This window comes from Doryrhamphus excisus, chromosome 19, assembly GCF_030265055.1.
Source record: "Doryrhamphus excisus isolate RoL2022-K1 chromosome 19, RoL_Dexc_1.0, whole genome shotgun sequence".
NCBI lineage: Eukaryota > Metazoa > Chordata > Actinopteri > Syngnathiformes > Syngnathidae > Doryrhamphus > Doryrhamphus excisus.
In genome coordinates, this window is record NC_080484.1 from 12,751,081 (window position 1) to 12,777,561 (window position 26,481).

A 26,481-nucleotide genomic window follows, 5' to 3' on the forward strand; every position below is an offset into this window, starting at 1 on the left:
GAATAAAAAAAACAATCGACTTCCTTATCAGGGGCTTAACGGGAAGTGAGAACAAGGGATTGAGGTGTTTTGAGTGTTGCACAATGAGGAGAAGGAGCTAACCCACTAGGCTCAAGCAGATTAAAAGTGTCACGATGGAGCTAGCCAGTCTCAACAGGAGACGCTGGAAGTGTGTCACCTCATTTTTTTTTTTTTACCAACTTCTCTCTTCGTTCAGTAAATTGTGCATTTACTGAACATGATGTATCATCACATTGGCCTGCTAAAGCACAATAGCTTGATGACTTCATTGCCTCGACATGTACCGGACAACATTCTTGTAGTGAGCTGTTGTCATAAATAAGATATTTGACCTGTGTTTTTTCTTTTGCAGTAGCTACTACTTTTGTCATACGTAAGATCTTTGCTGTTTTGAAGGACCTAGTGTGAGCACTCGTCGTATTCTCAACTGGTGGGTCGTGACCCACTTCCGTTTCCAGTGGTTTTTGCCAAAAATATTGTGTGGTGAGTCCATGTCCGTAAATGAGGGAGGAGCTGGGCGCAGTATACATGCTCAGAGCAGGAAGAGGGCGGGTTATAACATGCTTGCAAAATGTTCAAAAGTTAGCACACTCTAGGCAGCTAAGTAAGCATTGCAAACATTTCACATTTAAATAAATGAATGGGATTTATTGAAGAAATTCCATATTGGAGGAAAAAAATGTCCACAATTTGGGTTGTTGCTTCTCACTGAGGGGTGATGGCAGGTCCCGCAGCCAAACCAGTTGAGAACCACATTTTTGCTGTTTGTCCTGCCCTATTTGACTATGTTTTTTTTTACACGACCTGATAGATTTCCTATAATGCCCAACATCCACAAATGTCACAGACAATATCGTCAAAACTATCAAACATTCAGAAATATCAATGCCAAAGGCCCCCGGTAAGGTTTTTTTCACCAAAAATTTTGGTCAAATTCCACGACCTCAACATCCAAGATATATTTATATATTTTTTTTTAATAAAGCTGATGTCTTGTGTGCCTGTGAATTTACTGACTTTCAATCCCAATACAGAATACTGAAATAATACTACTTGGGATTATGACAGGAAACGTAAAAGTTGCTTGGGTCATCTCACACAAACACAAGTGCAGCTATGTTGGAGCTGGACCAGTTGGAAGGGCAGCAGGGCCAAAAGTCCAGCGCCGCTCAGACGAGATCAGAGGTCAGCAAGTAAATCAAACAACAGCAAGACTGTGAGAAACAACAAGTGTGTGTTGGTGTGTGTCTGAGAGAGAGAGCATACGTGTGTGTGTGTGCGTATGTACAAATAGATAAGTATTGAGACGTGTTCCTTAAATCAATGAATTCCTCAATCAGGCGTGGAACTACCACTCTGAATCTTAGCAAGACATTTTGGACCATATACAGCAAGCATCCAACTTTGTAGGAACAGTTCGGGGAGGGCCCTTTTCTGTTCCCAAGAGTACAACACAAGATCCATTTCGGCAAGCGTGGATGGGTTTGGTGTCCAAAGTGCGGCCTGGGGGCTGTTTGTGGCTGTTTTTTTTTTTATTATCATAACATTATGAAAAGAAAATTCGCAAAGTTTATTTAAGAAGAAAGTAGAGATATTTGGAAATTTAAAAAACTGAAAAAATGGGGGGGGCAAAGATGCATTTTTCTTGAAATATACTGTATATAACATTGTATCTTATATACATGTGTTGCTTTACAAAACATCGCTACAACATCGCCTAGGAGAAGCCTGTCAAGCACCTTGTGTACAAACTAGAAGAGACCAAAGAACCCTGGGTCCCAATACTTTTGTCTATACAGTGTGTGAAAACGGAAGACTGCTGAGTTTTGGGCATGAGTTCTCTTCATAATTCCTTGCTATTAGAGATTAGCAAAGGCGGCCACAAGCAACACTCGATCCTCCCCATTATGCGGAAAGAAAACAACAATAACAATAACAGTGAGTCATACTTGGAGAGTAAGCAATGATCGCCATGAGAGTTTTCCGCGACATCCCATGCCAAAACAGCCGTCTGGGGCTGGAGCAATAAATCAGACTCATCCATAATCTTAAGTGTTTATGCCTGGCTGTGTAAACGCTGGCCAGCTGGAGCCAGGCCAGTGCTGGAAACAGAGATTAGCTTGTTGAGGGGCAGAGAGCAGCCTCGGGCGCGCACAGCACGGTGATGACGTGTAACCCGATGCAACGGCGGCACGGGAAATGATTGGCAGATCTTGACACTTCGCTGGTAAGAAAAAGATCAATGGTTACGTAAATTGGCAGCATCGGGTCTCTCTCTCGTGTCTGCATGTGCATGCAAACAGACTTCACCTCTACACTATTATTCTTTGTTTACGCCATATTGCAGTAGAAATGACCACCGCTTTAAACACAGTATGCTACAGAGCTAACTAGTTCGCCTCAAATGTTTTTATTCTAAACTGAAAAGGTTTAAAACAGAGTGTCGAAGAATGACAAAGAAAGAAAGCAAAAACTTCCCACTTCCACACTGAATGGGAGAACTTTTTTCACTGTGTCATGCGAATGCCTGACTACATGCAGTGTGAAGATAATGTAATATAACGTTATGTCTCATCATTGTAACATTACTGACACACTGTGACCACAATACTTCATACTGTATGACAAAACAGTGGTACGTTCTTTTGTTATTAACCCCAAAACCCCTCAAAAGTCCTAATCTCTGAAGAAACACAGCGAGCCAGATGAGGATGTATTCGGCGAGCACCTTTCATAGCATCCTTAAGAAATACTCAACGTTCTGACGGAAGAAAGATGGTGAACGTTGTGGCTAGTTCACTTTTTTTTTTTATTTACCCTCCCCCTTCTTGACACAGCCTTGTTACTTTTTGAAAGGTTATACACTTCTTCAAATACACCAGATGTGAGTCAACGGCTGTTTGGTGTTAAAGAGAAAAAAAAAATCCAAAAAGGAGAATGTAGAATGAGATACAGTCATGCAACAAGGTGCCACAACACTCCCAAAGACACACAACACTCACACACACAGAGCCAACTGAATAAGCGGCGATTAAGAGGGAGAGACAAGAGCAATGGTGGTTCACAGTGAAGAAAAAAAAAAAAAAAAAGAGCCCAGCCTTTGAATGATCCCAGCCAGTGTCACAATTCTTTGTGGTATTGTACTTGAGCTTGTGTTTGATTTATAATTAATCAAACGAGCCTCCCCGTAGTCAATCAAAAGTGGCTTGTCTAATTCCAATCACCACCGTCATCATCGTGAATTACAAGTTCCTTTTAACCATTACGGCCACCTTGCATTGTGTGGTGTTCTCATTCTAGGACATGATGTTATGGTTTTATCTATTGTTTTGTTTTGGTAGCAACTAGACACACTGGCTCTTCATGTGTGGGAAAATACATGCTTGGCACATAGGCTTTGTTAGCTTACCCAACCCCATTTACAAAGATATGAACAGTCAGGAAATGTTTGCTCGGTTTATTGTAACCGAGAGAGAAAGAAGGCAACGACTCCAACGCTTGCATCTTCATCCAATGTGGAACACATAAGTAAACAAGTTGGCTGCGACGGGAGCGTACACAACCTCGATAGCACATATTGATAGGAACAGAGTTAAAGTAACACCAAACGATTTATGAGGTCTGTTTTTTTTCCAAGAAGGCATTTTTATGATGCAAATGTACTACTTTTTTGAATGCATATTATTTTGAGAAGCCAAAATCTTTACTGAAATGGCCACAGCAACTAAGCAGAACTATGTTCCACTGTAGATGCAAGCTCCCGAGCTAACTAGTGGGCCTCCAATTACTTTGCTGTAAACTTAAGAAATAGTTTCAAACAAAGTAGGGAAGAAGTACAAAGTAAGTAAATATTGGACTAATAATAGTCATGCGGCTCTCTGTGGACAGTATGGACACCCATGTTATATCTATCGGAGGACGGTCAGGAGGTTTAAGGAGTATAATTGATTACAGGGCAACAAGCTATGATGATGTCCAGCTGAAGTATTGAGTGAATGTGAGCACATCTGCCTGTGTTTCTGCTTACAGCACCCGAGGAGGTCATGAATATCATCGATGGATCCATCCCAGCTGGCGAGGCGGTAATAATAAAAAAGCGCAAGCCTTTAAAGAAAACAAGAGTGTGCACTTAAATGGCGTCAAGTTTGATCGCGGTACTGTCAATAAACAAGCCCATGTGTTCATTGTGCAACCAACTGAGCTCAGGCTTGCAACACGAAAAGGGATCCAAGATTCCCTGTCAGTCAAAAGAGCGTATATGTTTGCATGGGTGCAGGTGCAGGAAAATCAGTAGTGTTGAGACATGTTGCATTGGAGGTGCCAAACACAGTCAACTCAAAGCCTGGAAGGAGGCGTTGACTGTATGGAAGGCTGTCCAGAGAGGAAGGGAGCGGAATGGAGGTTTTTATTATTATGCATTCAGACAGCTGGGAATTAGGCAAGGTTCCCGTTTGGGAATGTTCCGCTTCCAGGCGGAGAGGGTTCTCATGACAAAAACAAGTTGGGTAAGTCGCTCGACGGTAATGAGGTACATTTACTGCGGTGAGGAGGACATTATGTTAATTCCACTATTTGTCCACTTTCTGTCTGTGATTACTTTTCACACTGATTTCTTTGCACAACCCAAACTGGTGACTATTAATCAAATACAGTTGGTCTGAATTCGAAATTATTTCCCAAATACAATGGCGCCATTTTAAGTAACAATTTATTGTTAAAAATTAGCTGTTATTCAAGATTTATGAATACAGCAATCGCAAATTATACAGACTAAAATGTCCTTATTCATAACTGTTTAAGACCTAAATACATTAACAACATAATAACACCCCCTATAGCCATCTTAACATTCATATTACCCAATATAGTAGACATAATCAGAGAAAATAATATGACATAAGACTTGTGTGTGTGTGTTGCTTTAAATGCGTTCCAGTGCTAGGGGAGCAGAATCAGTGGTTTTGATCAGTTTAATTTATTCATGGCTGCAGCACTTTTAGCCCGTTTTGGGGATTATTGTGCTTGTTGTGAGATCACTCACCCCTGCAATAAAAGCCTGTTGTTCTGGCAATCATATCTGGTGCTTGTGTCTCTCACTAAATTTTACAGTGACATTACTGACATCCAGTGACCAGTGTAGAACACTACACATCCTCATAATGTCTTTGAATGCCTTATGTTTGTGTTTTAGTTCATTTAGACTAAGGGTGTCCAAAGTAGTTTAAATGGTCTTTGACACATTCGAAAAATACAATTCAACAGGAAAAGCCAAAGACATCAAATCTTGCACTCATGCACCTTCCAACAACAACAAATCAACACATTAAACGGACTATGACATAATAACTAATAAATGCCATTATCTTACCACATACAGTCAACCTCGTCTCCCTACAACATTTCAGTGTATCATCCCATTCCAAAGAGCCCGCCCCCCCATGCTCATGAAAGCACCATTATATACCCCCCCAAAAACCCTCCATCGTCTCAGGTGCAGCTGTGCCTCGGGTGATCCCGTCAGGCTGTTGCAGAATGAAGAGGAGGCCGAGCAGCACAGGAAGCGAGGAGGGTGGGCCGCCACAACTGCATGTCATCTCATAAGACAGCAGGCTATCAGTGAGAATTTGCAGCTTTGAAACTTTGGCAGCTAGCTACACTACTGTACACGATAGGGACACAACATTAGGCACGCATGCAGCACCTACTGGGGTCGCACATAAGGGTTGTACAGTCGTCCATCACTACACTGCGGTTTAAATATCGCTCCCTCACAATATCGCTGTTTTGTGCGTACGCAAGCTTTATAGATGAGAGCTCTGGGCCGCACCGTAAAAGTGGTTAGCATGTTGGCCACGCAGTCAGGAGATCTGGGTTTGAATCTCCCTTGGGCATCTCTGTGTGAGTCCACTCTAAATTTTATGAATGAATGAAAAGTATGAATGTGTAAGGTTGTCTATTGTACCCTGCTATTGGTTGGCGACCAGTCCAGCCCCCTGGCCCAAAGTGTCAACTGGGATAGACTCCAATAGTGTTATTCATAACTGAGCATTATTTTTGTAAAGGCTGCTCTATAAATTCTTTATATGTCGATGGAGGACGTACAGAGTGTAAAAATGCCTTCCACGGTGGTAAAAGCATTATTACATTTTCACCGGCCCTCCTTGCCAGCATGCCTGTTCTAAGCCGGGCCCTAATGACAGTCATTATCAGGTTGTAATAGCAAACACACCTGACAGCTTTCCACCCGTGCCAGAAACACACCTGTATATGGTTAAGTACAGCTCCGACTCGCACCCGAGTGGAGAGAGGCTGCAAGTATGCGTCGGTGTTTACGACATTGTAAATATCTGCTTGCACTTGACATGCTGAGCACTTAACACACGGCTCTGTGAATGGGGCCATGTATAGACAAACTGCAAGCAGGAAATAAATGTTTTAGTGTGTCTAATGTGGGGTGTCATTAACCCCATAAGTGCGAGGCGGCCATATGATTTGTGATGCTATGACTCCCGCTATCGCTACGACGTCCCTCCCGTTATACATCCATAACATAAAGCGATAGCACAGATCTTTTTCACCACAATTGTCTGGAAAACACTGGGCAAAGTAAAACACGTATGTTAACCAAGTGTGGCATGTATGTTTAAATGTGGGGGGGCGTGCATACACCATGTGACCCAAACCAGATATCTCCTCCTGTCCCAAACAGAGCCAGGACCCAGCTGTGTAAATGACTTATCATGGAAGTTGACCTCTGGTACGTCTTTCTACGAGCTGCTGAGTGGAAGCAGACACCTCCAATATCCACGTCACAATCTGTGAAGCCGATTCTACAGTCAGAGAAGAGGGTCAATGTATTGGTTCAAAGTTTTACGATTACATTAGCTACAAGACAACTTCTTTTTACACTTGGCAGCGAAACTGATTTGAAAAGTTGCTCTATGCTATGTCATTTTTGCCCTGTGACAATGGGTGACGGTCATTTTTCCCATAGCTTCATATACAGTGGTCACTACATCTTTTTACACTGGTAGGGCAGCTAAGAGGATTTTTAAAAGTGCTATTACCTCAGGGAGGAACTAAATTTGAAGCACTTATATGCTAGGACAACGTTAAAAATCCATAGCATTTCCATAGCAGGGGAAAAGGATGATTTCAAGGATTTTCATAACTATTATGCTAATTTTCGACCATCTGTATTGAGTCTATATAAACGCCTATAGAGCAGGTACACATGATAACCCACACAAAAAGCTTTCTTGATCTTCCAGAATCTGCATCTATTCCAGCTGTATTTCCTTGGCTTTCCAAAATGGTCTGTTGTCATTTATTCCACCTACAGCCCACCCGGCTGTGATTGGTCCACTCAGCTAAGGGTTTGTACAGCTTGGACTCGCGCAGACCTATATAAGTCCAGCTCAATATGACATCACAGGGAGCCGGCGGATCAGCAGAGGATGACTTATTATGATGGCTTAACATGTCTTCAGTGGTTAACTTCTTTTTACACTTGTAGGCCAGTGAAGAAAGGTTCAATTCTACTGAAAGCATAGCCTGTAGAGTTAAAGGGTTTTATGATGGCCACAGTTTGACTCTAGAACAAATCAATCTACCCTATCTTCTGCAAACTGTGCTGCATTAGAGCACCGTTAAAAAAGCTTTTGCCTCTGTTTACCTTTACACAACATAGCATATATTGACTGATGCAAGCCCCAGCATTCATGTAAAGCGTGGCTCAGGTTTGTGCATGAGCGCTGGGCGGTGTGTGTGTGTGTGTGTGTGTGTGTGGACACGTTAACGGCGCATGGGTCTGCCCTGTGCCATGTTTGCACACGGCAAACACACAATGATCCCTTTTAAGTCTGCGATGAAGCTCCCATTCATAAATCAAATGCAAAGTTAAATTAGAAAAACTTTGAACGGCGGCATCAAATACTGGTGTGTGGTGGTGCTATTACTGGATGGAGATGCGTTGTCGGGACTTAGGAAAACTTCAACACTAAAACTAACAATGTGGTGAACTACTACTGACAGTTCAATAATTGACATTGAATTGATATGAAGTGCAGCGTTGCCTTTTGAAAAAGCTCATCATTACCAGCTTGACATGAGGGTGCCCCCTGCACCATCACCACGTATTGTAGCCAGCTGCCCTTTGACGCCCCTGCACAACCCACTCAAAACATCTCAGGTCTTAAACATTTGATCAGCTGTTAAACGGTCTTTTTCACTTGAATGCTTCCTTGCAACAAATTGCTTACTCTCAATGTTTTTTTTGGTCTCATTCTCATTTTTTCTTTGCGCAACCTTCTAAAGATTTTTTTTATCTGATCTTAAAAGTGCATGTAAAGGCACCATTGTTCATATGAATACAGGTGTAGCTAATGAATGATGAACAGCAAGGGTGCATGCGCAATGAAGAGTCCAAACTATGCTAACCTCCTCTGTGGTTCTCTGTGACGCGGCGGCGAGACCCTTTGCTAACTTTTTTCTTTTTACACACTGATGTGCTTGTCTTAGTAGTGGCAGATTTATGATCTTCCACCTTGGGCTCAAAAACGACACGGGTGCAGGCTCTGAGGGGGTTGAAGGTCAGAGGTGAAGAAGCCATAAAGAGAGACAGACTGCGGAGAGGAGAGCAGGGCGGAAAGAGTTACGCGTCAGGGGAAAAACAACAAAAAAAAGATGAGATCAGACTCTCTTCTCCGACGGCTTCTCGAGGCCATTTATCATCTCAGCAACGGGGATCAGGGATGAGCTGGATCTTTGAAAAGCAAGCAAGCTTGAACACCACGCTTCAATGTAATGCTTCATGATGTCACCGCCATAAGTCAAGCACTGGCCGGAACTTTGCATAAGTCCAAATTTCTGTTAGTTTAGAGAGGCGGCATCATGACAGCCTCCCCTGTCACCATGGAAACACTACACTGCACCACACAGACCACCATTGTGCTGCTAAACTAAAACCGAGTACAGCCCTCATATTTCAGCAAGTATTTTGTTATATTTTCTGGAGGGACAATTCCATAGAAATGAAACTTGGACTGTGATTGGCTGGCGACCAGTCCAGAGTGTACCCCACCTCTCGCCCAAAGACAGCTGGGATAGGCTCCAGCATACCCGCGACCCTAGTGAGAATAATAGAAAAGAAAAGGGATGGATGGATGAAACTTGGATATACTACATGACAGTAGTTAGTGTACAGCTATTACAACAGCATATATTCAATTTAGAATGTTTTTTTCATCTACTCAATCGTGTGTGACCAATGACAAGTCTCTCCATGCTCACTCACGTTTCAAACGCAACCTTTCAACCATCTTTGTTTACATATTTTGCCCACAGACAAAGAAAACAGAAAGCAGTTGCAATCTTGATGGTGTCATGCCAAAGTGTGGCGGTCGGCTGGCTCAATAGCATCGTCACTCCACTCATTGGTTTATGTTCTCCACACCGCCGGCATGCGCTTCCACCCGACTGGGTGGTGTGTCTGTAGACTGTAGTACTCTAGAGTACTGGAAATTGGTGATAAAACATTGGTGCTGCAAATCCAATATGCAAAAGCTCTTGTCGAGTGTTAAACCAGAGCCAATATAAAAGTAAATAACTACAAAACTACAAATCTGGAAGACACGCTGGACTTTGCGATGTGTATGCACCACCATCTCAGATAAGCATAGGTCTTCTGTTCATGACACACCTCATTTTCAATTCTTCAACAACAACAGAAAATAGGTTACTTATAACAAAAACAAGACACTGTATAAAAATGTATACTCAGCAGTAGCTGTGCCCCCCCCACCCCCATGTTGTCAGAATGGTATAATTGATCACAGATTGCATATGATACAACGGCGAGATTGACAGTCGAATCACACTCCTCCAAATGGAATCATTCAAGGCGACTATTCTAAGACACCTCTCCTCGGTTGTATATATTTTATAGAAGATGAGTTTGGTTGTGTTGTAAATAAAGTGCAAACTGAAGCCTAATTAACTTTGGTCACATTCACACCCTCATCCCTGAAACTGTTAGTGTTTCCATACAGGAAAGTCAGCGTATCGCTCTCAAAGTGTGGGATAAATCCAACAGTGATAAAACATAAATAAACCAACCCCCGTCTCACCACCACGGTGTGCCAAGAGCTGCAGTCTAATCACTTTCATATTAGTCTCAAAAACTAATCCGATTAGGGGTGGAAAAACACTCAAATTCCTGACCTTCTCTGACCATAAGTCGTGTTTGTCTGCAGTCACTTGAGAGCCACGGGCATCTGTTTCATATTGAAGCGGTCGTAGACGGGGAACAAAAAAAGCCGTGAAAAGAGAGAAGTGAAAGTATTTACATGTGGAAGACAATAGACCCGGAGCTCTTTGGTAATAAGAGTGTCACCCCGGAGAGGATGCGCGTGTTTGTGTGCGCACGATGGCTAAAAGAGCCATCTGAGCGCAGCTGGTGAGCAGACATCTGGGGAAAGGGAGAGCGAAGGCAAAGCTGCAAAGACGAGTTGGGGGTGACGGCGAGGACAAAGGTAACTCGGGGACTTCAAAATAAGCTTTCATTCAAGCGGGTTGGGGTGTCGCCTCATTAAGAATGACTGAAAATGTACACCCTCACAGATGTCAAGGCAAGGAAATGAGATCATGTTGTCAGTTTAAGACAGATTGCCACCACACACAGCAGGTGGTGAGGATGAAGCCGTGCCCTGAAGAATAGGAGCTGGTTTGGACCAGCGGCAGGGGGCGGAAAAACAGGGGCAATTCTGAGGGAGCCCCACACCAGGAGAAGCACTTTCGACGTTTAGCCGTATCCTTTCCCTACAGGTCTTCATACATTCTATGATGTGCTCTCCGAAACTGGGATCTTTGGGTCTATGTATACACTGTATATCTTCAAATTGTTTTTCACTGGGTGTCCAAACTTTTTCCAGCAAGAACCACAAACTGATAATGGAAGGAGACTTTGCCACTTTGATATTTTGTAAAGTTCTACATATTTCAAGGAATCTCAGAATGAGTGAAAAGGGGTCTTAATTAAATCAACTTCTGTTTTTTTCCCAATATATTAAAATTTGCTTTAAAAAAAGAGAGAGAGAGAGCCTTAAAAGGTGATATACACTTTAATAATTCTGTTTGCGGTTAAGAAACAATGATGCACCACGCCAAAGCAAACACATCTGGTCAATAACAAGTTGACAAAAGCAAGCCTGAACGTGCTGAAATTGATGTTGGGCTTTTTTTTCCCCTTTCAGTGGATGGACGTCAACTCACCCTGCAGATAATAGGGAACGCATGGCCAGGGAATTGTTTGCAACACAATGCACTCGATGACTTACCAAACCAAAAAGGACAGCAGACTCTAAGAACTGTCGGTCCAGGGTGGTGTTTTGAAGGGTAACAAAATGAAGCATTTAAGGACCGGTAGGGTAGCACGCCAAGGGTCGTAATCCCAACATGTTGAAATTGTTGTTGGACATCAACTCATCCTGGAGATAATAGGGACCGCATGGCCGTGGAATTGTTTGCAGCCCAATGCACTCAGTGACTTTTAGAACCGACAAGGGCAACAAACCAAACTTAGGCTATGTCCATACCAACATGGATATTTTTGATCAATTTTCTTTTTGTAATTTCAAAACCTTTTCCCCCAACTTGTTTTGGTTTGTTGAATTACAACTTTTTTAAATTAGACTTTTTGTCTGTCTGCACACACACACACACACACACATATATATACACATATATAATAATATATAATCTTTATATATATATATATATATATATATATATATATACATAAATATAAACTCCACACTACTAAAATGACATTTGTATTCTCATAAAATTGCGACAGTTTTTTTCCTAATATTTTGAATTTATTCTTCTGAAATTACAGATGCTTTTTGCATTTGGTCTTTTTTTTGTTTGTCATTTTCCAACTTTCTCCCTGTAAATTTTCTTCTTGTAATAATTTTTTTCCCCCCAAATTTTCCAAAAATTGCAATTTTATTAATTGTCTTGTTTTTTTTTTTCTTGTTCAATAATAATTAATATTAAATAAAAATAATATATTTAATTTGGACGTCCCTGCTGTATCACTTGACAGTTAAAGGGAAGATAAGGGTTTTGTGTTAATTATGCAACACCAGCTTACAGATAAGCAGGCTTATTTTAGTGAGAATTTAGCGTCCCCCCCCCCCCCCCCCATGTCCCTCGGTGTCTTCCAGATATGCCATGTAGCTCACACGCTTCCCCCAGAATTCATTACAGAGGAAAACAAGTCCTGCTCCTCCCACGTACAGACACAACTGTCACAATCGTAAATAATACACGCTGATAGCCAGTGTGAAGAGCCATAAAAATCTAGGAGTCTCTCCCTTCCTCCCTCCCAAATTACAGCCTCTGGGTTCCTCCAGTGCATGGTGAAATGCAGTGGCGTCATCGATGACAGCAGTAAATCATTAATCATAGCCTCAGAGAATGTTTGATTTGATGAGTTTACTGGTTAAAAAAAAAAGTACAAATACAGGTGTCGTACAGACCATCATTACTCCATGTAGCGTGACGATAATTCTGCACTAATTCACCAAAAGAATCATGAGGTCAAGTACTTGTCAGAGTAACTCATCTATCTGAAAGTCACAGGACTGCAAAGCCTCCCACACATTTTTGACTAAAGTGTGAACCGAAATAAATGACTGACTGGCCGTGTTGCGCAGGTTCATCACACAAATAACACTCCTATCTTTGCTAAGGATCATACTGTACTATCATGTGAAAATAAAACCCTTCCACTTCTGAAATGCTGCACACAAAAGGCTGAAAATTCATCAAAAGCTGCATCCCTCATGTGTTGCCTGTGCTATTACTTTTCTGACAAATACACCACATGATGGTGCTGTTATTGAGCCCCATTGGTGGGGCACTACTAAATATCCACTGTAAGTTCAGGGTATTTAGCCGAATCACCGCAAAATGTGGTACACCCATTTGTGCTGTGTGTGCCAAATTTCACCAAAATTGTTGAAAAACATGACTGACATCAAGCAAAATGGGCAGAATTGATGGTCATGAACAGGTTTTCTACGCTTTAACTACAAAAAATATTCAATTTATTAATGCTGAATCCTACTTTGCGGTAATTCACTGATCACGGTCAGGTCTGGATCCAACGGACCGCCATAAAAGGAGAGATTACTGTAGTGGTGAAGAAAAAGACAACCTTTGTTGCTCTGGCTGCTTTTTTTAATCATTTACTGAATCAGCAACAACAGCAGATATTCTGGGAATGACGGGATGCTCGTGATGACTCATCACCGACAGTAACGGTGCACATGTTGCGTTCAAATCAACAAACGCAGGAACGGCAAATGATTCCATGCTCATATCAGGGCCTTGACATATTAAACATCAGCCTTGTGTCGCATCTCATATTGGCGTATTTGTGTTAGAATTCCAAGAACGACATAAATACTAAATATCTCCCCTTGGGCTCTACACATGGTTGAGATGTTTTCATGCAATGCCTCCTCCTTTGGTATTAATAACGACAACATTTACTGACACATGAAGCCCAAGCTGCCTATTGATGGTGAACAGCTGCGTCTTACACCTAATCAATAATCATCTGGAATTGGTATTGGCAAATGCTGTGACATCGAGACTGGGTTTTTTTTTGGGAAAACAGGGAGAGGGAATGACATCAACTGCAGCACATGCATTTTCCACACACTAGTTTCCAATTTACAGTTGAGTGTTTTTCTTTTTTTTTGGACTTTTGATGATGCCGAGCCGAAGGGAAACAAGTGTTGGACAATGCCTGCAAGTCCTTTTAAGTTTTTTTGCAAAACGTATTTGAATGACTCAATCATCGCTGCAGCTTTCCAGCTCTGTGTATGTACAAGTGCAGACAGCAATGCCTCAGCGGGAAAATGAAAATCAGGCCAGCAATGCACTTTTAAATGCTCCCATGACCAAACTGATTTACCGACGTTTTCAACAAAGCGGAAAGAGCACGGATCTACGTGATGGCAGAACTAAATAGCGGTGAATTATTTCCTCCTGGCTTGCTCCACTTCAGGGGTGTCCAAACTTTTTCCAGCGAGGGCCACATGGTGAAAAAGAAATATATTTTCTTTGGTATTTCAACTGTATTCTCAACTAAAATGATGTCTCATTCTCATAAAATTATAGCTGATTTTTCAATTTCTGACATTTTTCTTGGACTATTTGAACTTATTTCTTGTAAATTAACTTCTAACTTTATTCCTATTACTTTTTGTAAATCTTGGAATTTTTTCACAACCAAACTTTCTTGTTGTTTTGTTTCTCACTCATTATATTTATCTGTAAAATGATATATTTCTTTAAAATTCCACCTTTATGCTACTAAAATAACATTATTTTTCTTCCTATTTTTTATTCCCGAAATAAAGAGTTGTGGGCTAGAAATGGTGCTAGGCTGCACTCTGAACATCCCTGGTCTACTTTAAAGGTCTCCTATGATGCCAAATAGACAAATGATGATAATCAGCAATATGGCATTTACTGTATGGGACAAGTGTAGAGTTACAGTCTACTATAAGTATAGAAAGTGTCAAAAACAGCTGATTAGCATTAAAGCTACAGACACACAATACGACGTTCCCAGTAAGGTTTACTAACAGCACTTTCAAACTCCACCATCACCATTTCACATTGCAGCTGTGAAATTGGGAGTCCATGTGATTGTCAACATCAGACGCCGACCTCGGCGGCGGCCGGGTCGCTGGCAGGCAGTGGGTCATCGTCCACTTCAGATTAACATTAACAGAAGATGACAGAGCTGAGAGGCTTTGAGCTCTCTGCGGCCAGCGGCTTAAGCGGCCCCGACTGCAATACTTGCAGCTAACTAATGACGTCCACGGAGATGCCGGTAGGAATTCTGGGCCCTATGAAAATTAGGCACTGGCAGCTTTGTTTCACACTGCTCTGCCCCAACTGTCGATTATAGCTGCAGCGACAAAGCAAGCACGGGGAAGGTAGTAGTGGACCAAACCATTTCATGGGCCTTGTCCTACCCCTTTACGGACCCTAATTCCAATGCACATGTATGTACATGAATGTACACATTTTCAAAAGTGTTGCAACCACAGAGGAGATAAGAGCGTATTGACACGGTTATCTTTGCCTGACTGATTGTTTCTGAGTCACTTGTTGGAGCAGAAAGAGACGAGGCCAGGGAGTTTAAAGAAGAACTGGGCCGAAAGCAGCTGTAATTAGTGACCACACGGCGTTGGAAGGGCCTCGTGTTGACATCTGCCTGCCAGGCCACACTCGCGGACCCTTTCTGCTGACGTCCCGTAAAACTAAAAAGGATCTGGAAAACAATTATTATTTTGTAGTAGTGCCTTTTTGTATGAATTTATGGAACATCGACCATGACTAATTCTACTCCAGGCAGCCAAAAGCAGAGAGTGGCCACGCTGGGTACCCAATGAGGACAAATCCTGCTCGGTGCTCAGATTTCCTTTAGTGCTGCCAAGTCAGTGAACTAAGCGCAATTGCCTCCAGCAAGTTGAAGTCTGGGGAAAATATTTACCCTTCAAAAATACAATCACACACCATATTGATCAGTGTGAATAACTGCAACACCACTTTTAAGTAAGTCATGCATGAAACAATATTTTGTTCTCTGGGCGGGGACGGGCGGGGGGGTTCATAGGTATGTCTGCACTAAGGACAAAGAATGTAAGTCCTTATTAAGAGAGCCGGCAGTTTGGAGCCAAGACTCCTATTTCATCTGAGAAGAAGGGAGTGCAGTCAGTCTGTCCAGCCCTCCACCACCGACCACCCATCTGCATTGCACTCCACTTTTCCCCCGTCTATCAGGTTAAGGTCCTCAAGATGCTAAGGAGCCCCTTGAACACGTGTCAAACTTGTGCCAAGAAAGGCCGAGACCCTGCAGGTTTTTCTCTCCAACGAGATTCTCCAGCAAGTGATTTAATTGATGAGCTCTTTCCCTCAAGTTGAAGAAAGTGTTGATCATTAAAAATCAGCTGTTTTCGTGACAGACAGGAAAGAAAACCTGCAGTGTCTCGGCCCTCCTTGGTATGAGTTTGACTCCCCGTGTCGAACAATCAAAAAACATTCATCCATCAGTTTTCTATACTGCTTTTCCTCACACGGGTGAGCTGGAGCCTATCCCAGCTGATCTTGGGCGAGAAGCAGGGTACACTGGCGATTGGTCGCCAGCCAATCGCAAGGCACAATCAAAAAGCGGCATATATTAGTCCAAGTGTTAACTTGGGAAGCTACTTCCTGTTTCACTGAGATTGAAATAAGGGGTGGGGAATATCCCATTGTCAATCAAAAATCCCCCCCCTCAAAAGAAGACACTTTTTGCTAAATCCTGTCCTGTCAATTAGTCATTTAATGACTTTAATGACTAACCCTGAGGGAGGAGGGGAATTTCCTTTTCTTCCTAGAAAATGTCAAATATAAATGTTGAGCGGCATGGGTTATTTCACTGTAAAACACCTAGTTGGCGAAGGGAAGCCATAAAGGGCGAAGTAAAGCGTTAGAGCGAGGAGGAACAGTAAAAAAAGAAAAGTGACGCTCCATCATCTGCCATGTGTTTGGGCCCCTCATTGCTCCTGGCCAAAATGCAAGTTCCGTTCCACGGGCCACAAAAACACACAAGCACAACATGCATGCGGTCGTGCGTGCAGCTCCAATTCAGCTTTTATGACGGAGCGGTAAAAGAAAACATTGACTGTACAAATGGCACCAGCTTTCATGCCACATATTAAACCACTGTGAACAGAGAGAGGGAGCGGGAGAGCAGCTACTGAATGGAACCAGTCAAATCTCAGCCTGACGCATTTGCCTTTCCAATTAAAACCATATGAAAAAGACTGTAATGGAACACACTGGATCCAGATTACACACACACTCTGACGGAGAGTGACACTCTGCAATTAGATGCAATATGAGGAGAAAAGAGCCGGAAAACTAATAAAACTGAGCAGAGATTTGATTTCTATAGGCATACGATCCATAATACACTCCATGAGATCCTTGGGTCGTCGCACACTGGCTCACGTGCTGGTTGAGTACCCGCTGTAAGGACATACGTATACAGTACATAAACACATGGTGAGTCAAATGTCCCTCAGACACTTCCTGAAACGCCATGCATAATTAAAAGTCACTCCACCCGCCACATGTTTGTTTTTATGCAGGGATGTGAGCGTCTGAACCTGTGAACTTTGCATTATTTTTCACTTCACGTCATAGCAAGTACCCATAACAGGAAGCCTTTTGCCTAAAAGAAAAGTCCTAGTGCTATTTCCCTCAAAAGGCTCCAGAGGTATGTGGAAAATGAGTATGTCCCAGGTGGGTAGTAGTGAATATGCCCTTCAGTGGCGGAAGACACTTCCCTTACAGATTCGGTGGTTTACACACAGTGCATATGTCATAGTAGACTAATAATGATGGACGCTTCAGGGGCTGGAAGGAGACGCCTTTGCTCAATTTCCACGTTGTTGAGCATTTTGCTGTTTGTTTAACTGGGGCTTGAAAGCGCATGGCAACAACTAAAACTATAGAATGGATGAAAATACTTCAACGGCCCACCTACAACACTCAGACACATAATTAGGTACACATGCATCATGGTTCTGCCCCCAAATGCTGCCTATTTTGAGTATTTTGTGTGTACTCTCAGCAAGATGCAGTGCAGTTCTACACAACACTAATAAACACATAGTTAAACATGACAGCACTGGTGAGAATAAACGGTACTGTCAACACACACAGACACGCATGGACTCTCCGTTCTGCCACTGGTTTTGAATAACAGCACTTTATGCTGGATGTCTCAGCCGTACCCATGGAAAAAAGCTAATTAACAGCATAAATCCAATATTAGCACTGGCACAATGGAGGCATTTTTAACAACCGGTTGCATAACATTATATAAACCACTTGAATAAATGCAACAAATGAGCCTGGGAGCAAATTATTTATTGGTGTCGGGTAAATATTGCACAATCTACAAAGGTAGAATCGTGTTATTTAAACATTTTGAAGAAATGATGCATGGAAAATATGGACTTGTGGTAAAAGTGGTGATTTTGAAAGGTGGAAAATTGTCCAGAATTTCCTGAATGTTTTGATGCTGGAATGGCGGGAATGGGTTAAGCAATGTTGAGGTTGGAAGTACATATTATATCCCAGAAAACCAAAATGTAATTTGGACATTTTTGCTTCAGAGCTTTCACACTATAAAATGTAACGTATTGCAGGTGAGTTAAGGTAAGCATTGACATCAGGCCGACGTCGCCATCTGCTGGACAAAACTCTGTATTGACAAAGCATTTGGCTACTTCCGTGTTGCACGTGAGCAACCTTAAAGTCGGCGGATTTAACTCATACAAGAACTTATACACAATGCAAACACTTTTAATGTAAATAAATATCCATTTTTAATCCATGAAATGAAGATGATAAAGTTGGAGGATGTGAGGCAAGTGTCGACAGGCGCACACCGATGCACCCGAAGAGGAGGCTTTGCGCGTGCGCAGTGGTGATCGGCTTCTCTTTGAGTAGACTGCGAGAAGATGAGGAGGATAAGCGGCCGGCTCGCACCTACTGTGTAAATTAGCCCCCTTTTTAAACATCGACCGTTTCGTCTACTTTTTTGTAGTTTCTTGCCAATTTTAATGTCGTTTAAGTGTGATCGGAGAGCTGTTGAGAGGGACGAGGCGTGACACTTGGAAGAAGGAACACGGTCAGTTGCACCGGATGTCATTAAACGCCTCATAAATAGCAAGGAGGTGAGCGCATGCTACATTCGTCTGGTTTTTGTTCATTTTTCTGTCGTGTTGGGGTGCCCAAAGCGTTTCATTTGCACACAGGTGAGTCCAGTGTAGTTTACCGTATGGGTTTATTATCGGCAGAATAACGGTTACTGAATTTGGGCACACCTATGAGTTAATCCATTTATAAGTACAGCTTATTTATTTCGTTGTCAGTGCAATCAGTTTTTCCCTCATTTTGAGGTCATGTCGCAAGCCACTAGCAACATAATTCCGCTAGTTTGCAAACCGGAAATGACTAAAATAATTGCACTTGTGTGCTTTTTTCTCCCAGCACCATCAGGCAGAGAAGCGTGAAACAACGGGCATTTGTACTTAGGCCTGCACCTCTAAGCTCGTTGATCAATTGAATTTAAGCCTCTTGAGCGCTCCCGGCACAAACCTGCTGACACATGGGCTGCTGTCCTTTTTTTTGTGCGCCTCTCTTCTCATTGCAGAGTTTTGCATGAAGCCTAAACATGTACATTCTGTATTAACGTTATTTAAAACGTGCAAAGATGCCTGGCACTCTTATGCTTGCAGGTTCTGTTGAGGTTACTGTTTTAGCTCCTGATAATTACCCATTGATTATTGAAAGGGCATACGATCTGGTGCATGGGATTAATTATAGATTAATAAACAGACACCTGCTGTCATCTCAAGAGATGATGCAACTGCTTACTTTACTGAGGTGGACATCGCTCAGACTAGTTCACTTTCTAAATAGATGTTTTTTTAATTCCAATTTCTCAATCATTATAATTAAATTAAGAATTAAGAATGAAATTATAATTGATCGGCCACTTGTGTCACAGATTTTTGCTTTAAACGATTGTCTCCGTCACAGTACAATCAAGACGAAAGCCATGGACGTTGTAACGCATATGGTGAACGACACAGTAGAGTTTTACAAATGGAGCCTTACTATAGCAGGTGAGTGGCCTTTTTTTGTTGTTTTTTTTTTAACCAACACAAAAACAGCATATCCATACGTGTGTTTTTTGCACCCTGCAGACAAGCGGGTGGAAAGCTGGCCAATGATGTCATCACCCTTCCCCACGCTGGCCATCAGCAGCCTGTACCTGCTCTTCCTGTGGGCGGGGCCTAGATACATGCAGGACCGCCAGCCCTACACGCTCAGGAAGACCCTGATAGTGTACAACTTCAGCATGGTCGTCCTCAACTTCTACATCGCCAAAGAGGTCAGCGCCCCCATATCCTGTATAGATAGCGATCATTCTTCCGTACAGAAACATAAACTCACTATCGTCTCCTCATCAGCTCCTGCTTGGCTCAAGAGCAGCCGGGTACAGCTACCTCTGTCAACCTGTCAACTACTCTAACGACGTCAATGAAGTCAGGGTGAGACCCCACCTCCTTGTTGAAATAAACACATTCATGCACATTATGTCTCACATAAACAAGACCTATTGGAAGAGTCGAATATGTGGACTCATTTTTCCCTACTACCATATTTCCTCGATAATTGCCTCCACCGTGTCTCAACCACACAAAGAAGCATCCCTGTGGATGTTAATGTTGACACAGACTACGGAGCTAGCTATGCTGTTGCTAACCAAAACAGCAGCACCTACAGAGGCGTGACAGATTCATTTTGGTGCAGTATCAAAGATAGGAGTTATTATGGGGAGGTACATTTAAATGCAAATAGGGTTGCGATCAAGGTCACAATTCTAGTATGACAATTCTAACCAAAACAGCAGCACCTACCGAGGCATGCTGGATGGAGAATAAATGACTGAAAAGATCTTACGTTACTGTAGTTTTTAAAATGTGGTGTGCTTTGTGCATCCATCTTTCTCTTCTGGGAAGCTGCATGCATTTAGATTAGCTCCGCCCCCTCTGCTTCTGCCCAGCCGACCTACGTTATTACCATTTTTCTGCACGCTTTCTCTAATAGTCAATGTCTAGAGTTGTGTTGTTGTACAATATTCACATAATGTACAATATTATAAACAATATTCATATAATACAATAATACACTATTTTATCATGCCCCTGCCCCAGTATATCCCTTACCCTAAGAGATGCCCGGTCCTCTCTGCAATTGAGTGCACACTATGTGAAGAAATTTGGTCATATATTGAGACAAAAGTTCTTCTAAGGACAACAAAAGGTGCAGGAGGCTTGGCAGGAGCCACCCCAGAGCTCCGCCCCCATCAGGCCACCATTGGGTCATGCTCTTTGAGTGGTGTGGGTGGTGGTGGTGGTGGGGTCTGGGTTAACAGATGCCACAGTGCAGTGGCTTAGAGAGAGCAACCATGTGTTACTATGTCATTGTCCCATGTGCTTATCTGGCTTGGAATTGGACGTGGACGTGGACGTGCCGCACCGCCGCATGCATAACAGAGTGCTGATGTAATATTAATTGGCCTCATTTATTTATACACAAAAGATGCTCACAAACATGTCAGACACGACTGAATGCAGGATTTTACATTTCACTTACCTTCTGGACTGACTACAGGCAACATCTGCATACATTGAATTATTCACGTGGTTTAATATATTAATATAGATGGTATTTAAGAATGTTATGTGGAGTAACGTTTCTTTTAACAATGCCTCAGTCTAAACTTAAATCTCGGGGTGATAGGGGCTTCTCTATCGCAGGTCCGAGACTCTGGAACGACCTGCCTATGAACAATCACTGGTGCATTTTAAATCAGATTAACCTGGGCATTGTGTGCTTTTATTGTTTTTAGTATTCATTTATTGATTTACTGTTTTTATTAGCGTCATTATTTGTACTTTTACTTTTAGTTGTACGACTTATTATTATGCATCTGTGTTTTGTGTTTTACTGGCTGCTGTACAGCACTTTAGGCGGTTAACTGTTGGAAATGCACTATATAAATATATTTGACCTTGACCTTGAGTAAGTACATGAGCTGCCTTGCTTCTTTAATGTTAAGAGCCATTTAACAAATGGAGCGCATTCTGCATTCATGTCGTTTAAATGGAGCAGACTCATCCGGATGCTTTCAAAGTACTCAACATCAACGGCATCTATTTTTATGCGGCCACACGCTTTTTTATTCCCACACGCTTTCTTCACTTACCTTCCTTCCCGTCTTTAGATAGCATCAGCTCTTTGGTGGTACTACATCTCCAAGGGAGTGGAGTTCCTGGATACGGTTTTCTTCATCCTGAGGAAGAAGTTCAACCAGGTCAGCTTCCTCCATGTGTACCACCACTGCACCATGTTCATCCTCTGGTGGATCGGCATCAAGTGGGTGCCTGGTGGGCAAGGTGAGACGAGCGGAGAAGGTTAAGTCCAGTGATATTTGCTGAGATGATGATGTTAGAATGCTTAACATGGCTACTTAACAAGTGATTACTGGGAGTGCAATATGACAGAACCAGTAACAGTTGGTGTTGCGTGTCCCATGAATCATGTGAAAAATTAATTAATCCATGTTATTTCTCGCTCACACAGCTTTCTTTGGTGCGACCATCAACTCTTGCATCCATGTTATCATGTACGGCTATTATGGTCTGGCTGCACTGGGACCTCAGATGCAGAAGTACCTCTGGTGGAAGAAGTACCTCACCATCATGCAGATGGTAGGTGTTGCCTTCGCTAAGTACAGCCCAGGAATGGGTATATTCTGTGTTGTCTGACCGACTGAAGCCATGAACATGTGTGTGAGTGAGGCACTGCATGTGTGGAGACAGCTGTGTTTGCTGATATTATTTTGGCGTGGTCGCATATGAAAGACAACAGGTCTGGTATTCAAATTCAGGTATGAAAATGGAATCAGAAGTGAAAAACGTGCAAATTGGTGAATCCCTACTGCTTATTAGTAAGTACGGCAGAACTTCCAAAGTGTTTGGATTTCCCAAAAAGAACCATTATGGGCATAGTGTATGCAGGGGTGTCCAAAGTACAGCTTGGGTGCCATTTGCAGCACATTGGAGAAATGTAAATCAATAAAAAAAAAATTTAAAATGTTATATTACTACAACTAATAATAATAATATACTTTATCCTTGCTGAACTGACTTGTGCTAAGGTCTCACATGATGCAGTCTGGCACCCCAGCTTGTCAGAAGTCCAAACTATGACCCTACTGGGGACCTCCTCACATCAGCTACCAACAGCAAAGCTCGCTTGGATGTAAATTGAAATAATATTTGAATGTTCTCATTCCCTTTAGATCCAGTTCCACGTGACCATCGGCCACGCCGGCCACTCCCTCTACACGGGCTGCCCCTTCCCCAACTGGATGCAGTGGGCCCTGATTGGCTACGCCGTCACCTTCATCATCCTCTTCGCCAACTTCTACTACCACGCCTACCGACGCAAACCCTCCCCGGCGCACAAGGGGGCCAAGCCCTTCACCAACGGCGTCTCCAAGGCTACCAACGGCCACAGTCAGTCGGAGGAGGTGCAGGACAACGGCAAGAGGCAAAAGGGCAAGGGACGGGCGAAACGGGAGTAAGGCTGGCTGGCTAGGACGATGAACCAGAGGACAGTGTTAAGGGACCAGAGATGGATGAGAGGGGGGAGGCGGGTAGATGGGGAGGAAAACCAGGTGAGCACGGTGCTAATGAAGGCTGGACGAGAGTTGCTATTGGTCGTCTTTCATCGCTGGTTTCTTTTAAAAGTGAGCAAAGCAAACATGCTGAACACGTAGGCTTCATGTGGCCAAAATGGTTTTTATGGACCACGTCACGCACCCAGAATGTCGTTGAAGAGCTTACTCAGCATGCACCAACCAATTCTTCTTACACTGGAGCCCCGGTCATGTTTTCTTTGAGAGCTTCCATAGTCTTAACAAATTCTGCTTGTGATTATTCTTTTTTTCTCGCCCCTTGACGGAGTTTTATTTCATGAATTACACGGACACCCGATGAGGTCTGCACCCACGGAAGAGCTTTTGTTTACACAATTATTGATATCCAATAAAAAGAATGTATCGCCACTTTTTAATTCCAAAGAAAACCACAAAAAAATGTGGGGATAAAAAAAAAGGACATAGGATAGCCAACAAATGTATTTGTGAAAACATGTACATATGCAAAGGTTTGGGCACCCCGGACTTTTTGCATCATTTTCATTAATAAGTCAATGGATCTCATATTACAGTACATTTATTTAAAACTGCTGCATAAAGAAACAATTACAAAAAACTTTTCAATTTCGATTTTTCAAACCTAAGCTACCCAACTTCATTTATTTGTTTTGGGGTGGGGGTTGAGTTGCTTTATAGTTCCTGCAGTCTGGGTGAATCAAAAACCACAAAGTACGCTCAAGAAAATGTAGGAGAGGCTCACCGTGCCACACTTTGAAAAGACCCAAACTAACGGCATTAGCTGCAAAAAAAAAAACACATCAGCAGCTCTTACCGTCACTGTGCTGCACTCAATTTTAGTCTTTGTTTTTCAATCTGAAATACCTGGTCAGGGGAGGGGACAGTAGTTTTTTTTGCTTACTTGGCATCATATTTTTGTGGGTCTCCATGTTTTGTTGTTTTTTGCTGTGCGATGTAGCCGAGAATAAAGAGATTGATTGTCGTCTCACTGCCACCATGTAGGGTCTGTCCTTTTTTTATGGAAACAAACTGCACATACAACTCAAATAAAAGAGTGACAGCACTCTTTGCAGCGTGTGTCCTTTTGTGTGCTTATTTATTCTCATGGAGAAGACAATCTGCAGGTGCCCAAGAGGCAGCAGCGCTAGTCTGTCGTTGACCTGTCCAGACAGATCTGCCCTAATCTTTGGGGGCAAATTGGCTTTAGCTCCAAAAGAGCTTACCTCTACGTCACTTCACGGGTTGCCCGAGAAAGCAGGTCACTGGAGAAGAAGCCTTCAGTTAATCTGCCATCAGGTCTCCTCTGGAACTCAAGACGGTGGCCAGTTCACATTGGGCCTTCACTAGGAGAGGGACATGCAATTAATTGCTAGGGCAGGCCTTCTCCGTGTACACAAAAGGCCTCTTTCTCTTAAACATGGCTCACAAACGTGTCTCAATCTGTGGGCATTCATAATACATCCATTGCATGAGAAATGAAATACCATGTCATTAGTATCAACTTTGCTATTTTTCTCCAATTTTGCAGTGTTATGTTCCAAATACAACATAGTTTTAAATAAACTTTGTAAATTTGTTTTTCGTAATATTGACTTTATTCCCATAACATTATCTTTTCTCCCAACGTACAGTAATTTAAAAGTAAAAATAATGTTTTGCTTCTCATATGACGACTTTTAGAAATGTTTTTTCTTTAATATCAATTTCAGCTCTACGCTACAAAAATAACTTTATTTTACTCACAATATTTTTACTTTATTCTCATAAAATGTGTTGTTTTTTCCCCTATTTTGGTTGCCCCTTCCCCCACCACAACAAACTTTCTTCTTGTATTTCTTCATTTATTCTCGTAATTATGTCTTTATTCCCATATTGTGGCTTCATTCGACATAACTTTTTCTGAAACCTTACCTGACCTTGTTCTGTTTCTCATAACTTACTCTTAACATTACAAAACTATTTTTGGATATTTCAACCTTAATGCTACTAAAATAATGTTATTTTAACTCTTATCACATTTTTGTAAAATTATGACTTTCTTGCTTGAACTTTTTTCTCCTCATATTTTTATCTTATTCTTGTAAAATTTAATTTTGCAGACCACAATGGCCCCCGGGCTGCACTTTGGACACACCTGTTTCAAGTGGACCCCGTACTACTTCTCATCCTGGCGCACCCTTCCCGACTCCAGGGCTCCCAAAAGACGTTGCCCTCGCACCATGAAGGATGCGGACACTGAATTGTGGATCAGAGGAGAGCAGAGAGGTGTGTTTGTCCTCCTTGGGGACACAGAGGGATGTAAGCCAAGGATTAAAGGGATTGCAAAAGGGCTGAGGCTTTTCGATCAAAGGCATTTAAGCACAGGGTCACAATAACCTGCATGCCACCTCCTGCAGAAAGGTGCACACACTGCAACTGTCACACACTGGGCAAGGCTAGCTTGAAGGCCAATTGTTGCAGGTTTAACACAGCACAGATTCTTACTATAGAATTCAGTCGTCCACAAGCTGTTGGGGTATAGGGTAAAGGGTCGCCTGGGGGGTTAAGTCTTGCAAACCTGACCCGCCACTCACTCATCTCATTAGCAAAGGAGCTCATTCTCTCCTAACACAGCGGAAACAGTCACCCTTCACTCACCCTCCTCCTGTTGGAGCGTCAATCTACTCTGTGTGTCCACTCTGCCCCCTGCTGGACATAAAATTAGTGGCTGGAATCCTGGGAATAAAACAAAGGGAACACGAACAATATAAATGTCCCTTGAAGGAGAAGAAGTTCACAACAGAACAGTTCCAAAGTGTCTTACAGTGAGTATACGAAAGCTGGTATACCTACATTAGCGAGCATGCAAAAAAGAAAAAAAAAGAAAGCAAAAACACACAACGTTTTTAAGAACAGAACTTCGATCTAATCACCAATCACTTTTTGGCGGAAAACATGGAGTTTAATGGTATAACTGAATACTTTTAATACAAACTTTTAATCAGGCATACTGGGCCGCCATCTTGAAACATATCTACGGTACGTCGTCAGTGTCAAAATAGATTGTATCATTCAGTATGAGG

General features: G+C 42.4%; 2 protein-coding genes across 6 annotated transcripts in view; one reads left to right on the top strand and one right to left on the bottom strand.

Moving 5' to 3' along the window:
• Positions 1-22,072, bottom strand: part of LOC131107582 (inactive serine protease 35-like) — a 42,331-nt gene extending 20,259 nt beyond the window's left edge. For both annotated transcript variants that reach the window (XM_058057759.1, XM_058057755.1), the window contains exon 1: positions 21,944-22,072. In XM_058057759.1, coding sequence (XP_057913742.1) covers positions 21,944-21,968 — 25 coding nt within the window. In that variant the 5' untranslated portion in view covers positions 21,969-22,072. The remainder of the gene's footprint in view (positions 1-21,943) is intronic.
• Positions 18,590-24,496, top strand: LOC131107584 (elongation of very long chain fatty acids protein 4-like). 4 transcript variants are annotated; one of them, XM_058057763.1, is made up of 8 exons: positions 18,601-18,658; positions 18,738-18,839; positions 19,708-19,793; positions 19,875-20,062; positions 20,142-20,222; positions 21,962-22,133; positions 22,321-22,448; positions 23,042-24,496. In XM_058057763.1, the coding sequence occupies exons 3-8, from the start codon at positions 19,727-19,729 to the stop codon at positions 23,324-23,326; spliced, it is 921 nt and encodes a 306-aa protein (XP_057913746.1). In that variant the 5' UTR covers positions 18,601-18,658; positions 18,738-18,839; positions 19,708-19,726; the 3' UTR covers positions 23,327-24,496. The 4 variants fall into 4 exon arrangements, with proteins under 4 accessions (XP_057913745.1, XP_057913744.1, XP_057913747.1 ...); XM_058057762.1 differs by having other exon boundaries at positions 18,590-18,920; XM_058057761.1 differs by having other exon boundaries at positions 18,590-18,839.
• The last annotated feature ends 1,985 nt before the right edge of the window (positions 24,497-26,481 follow it).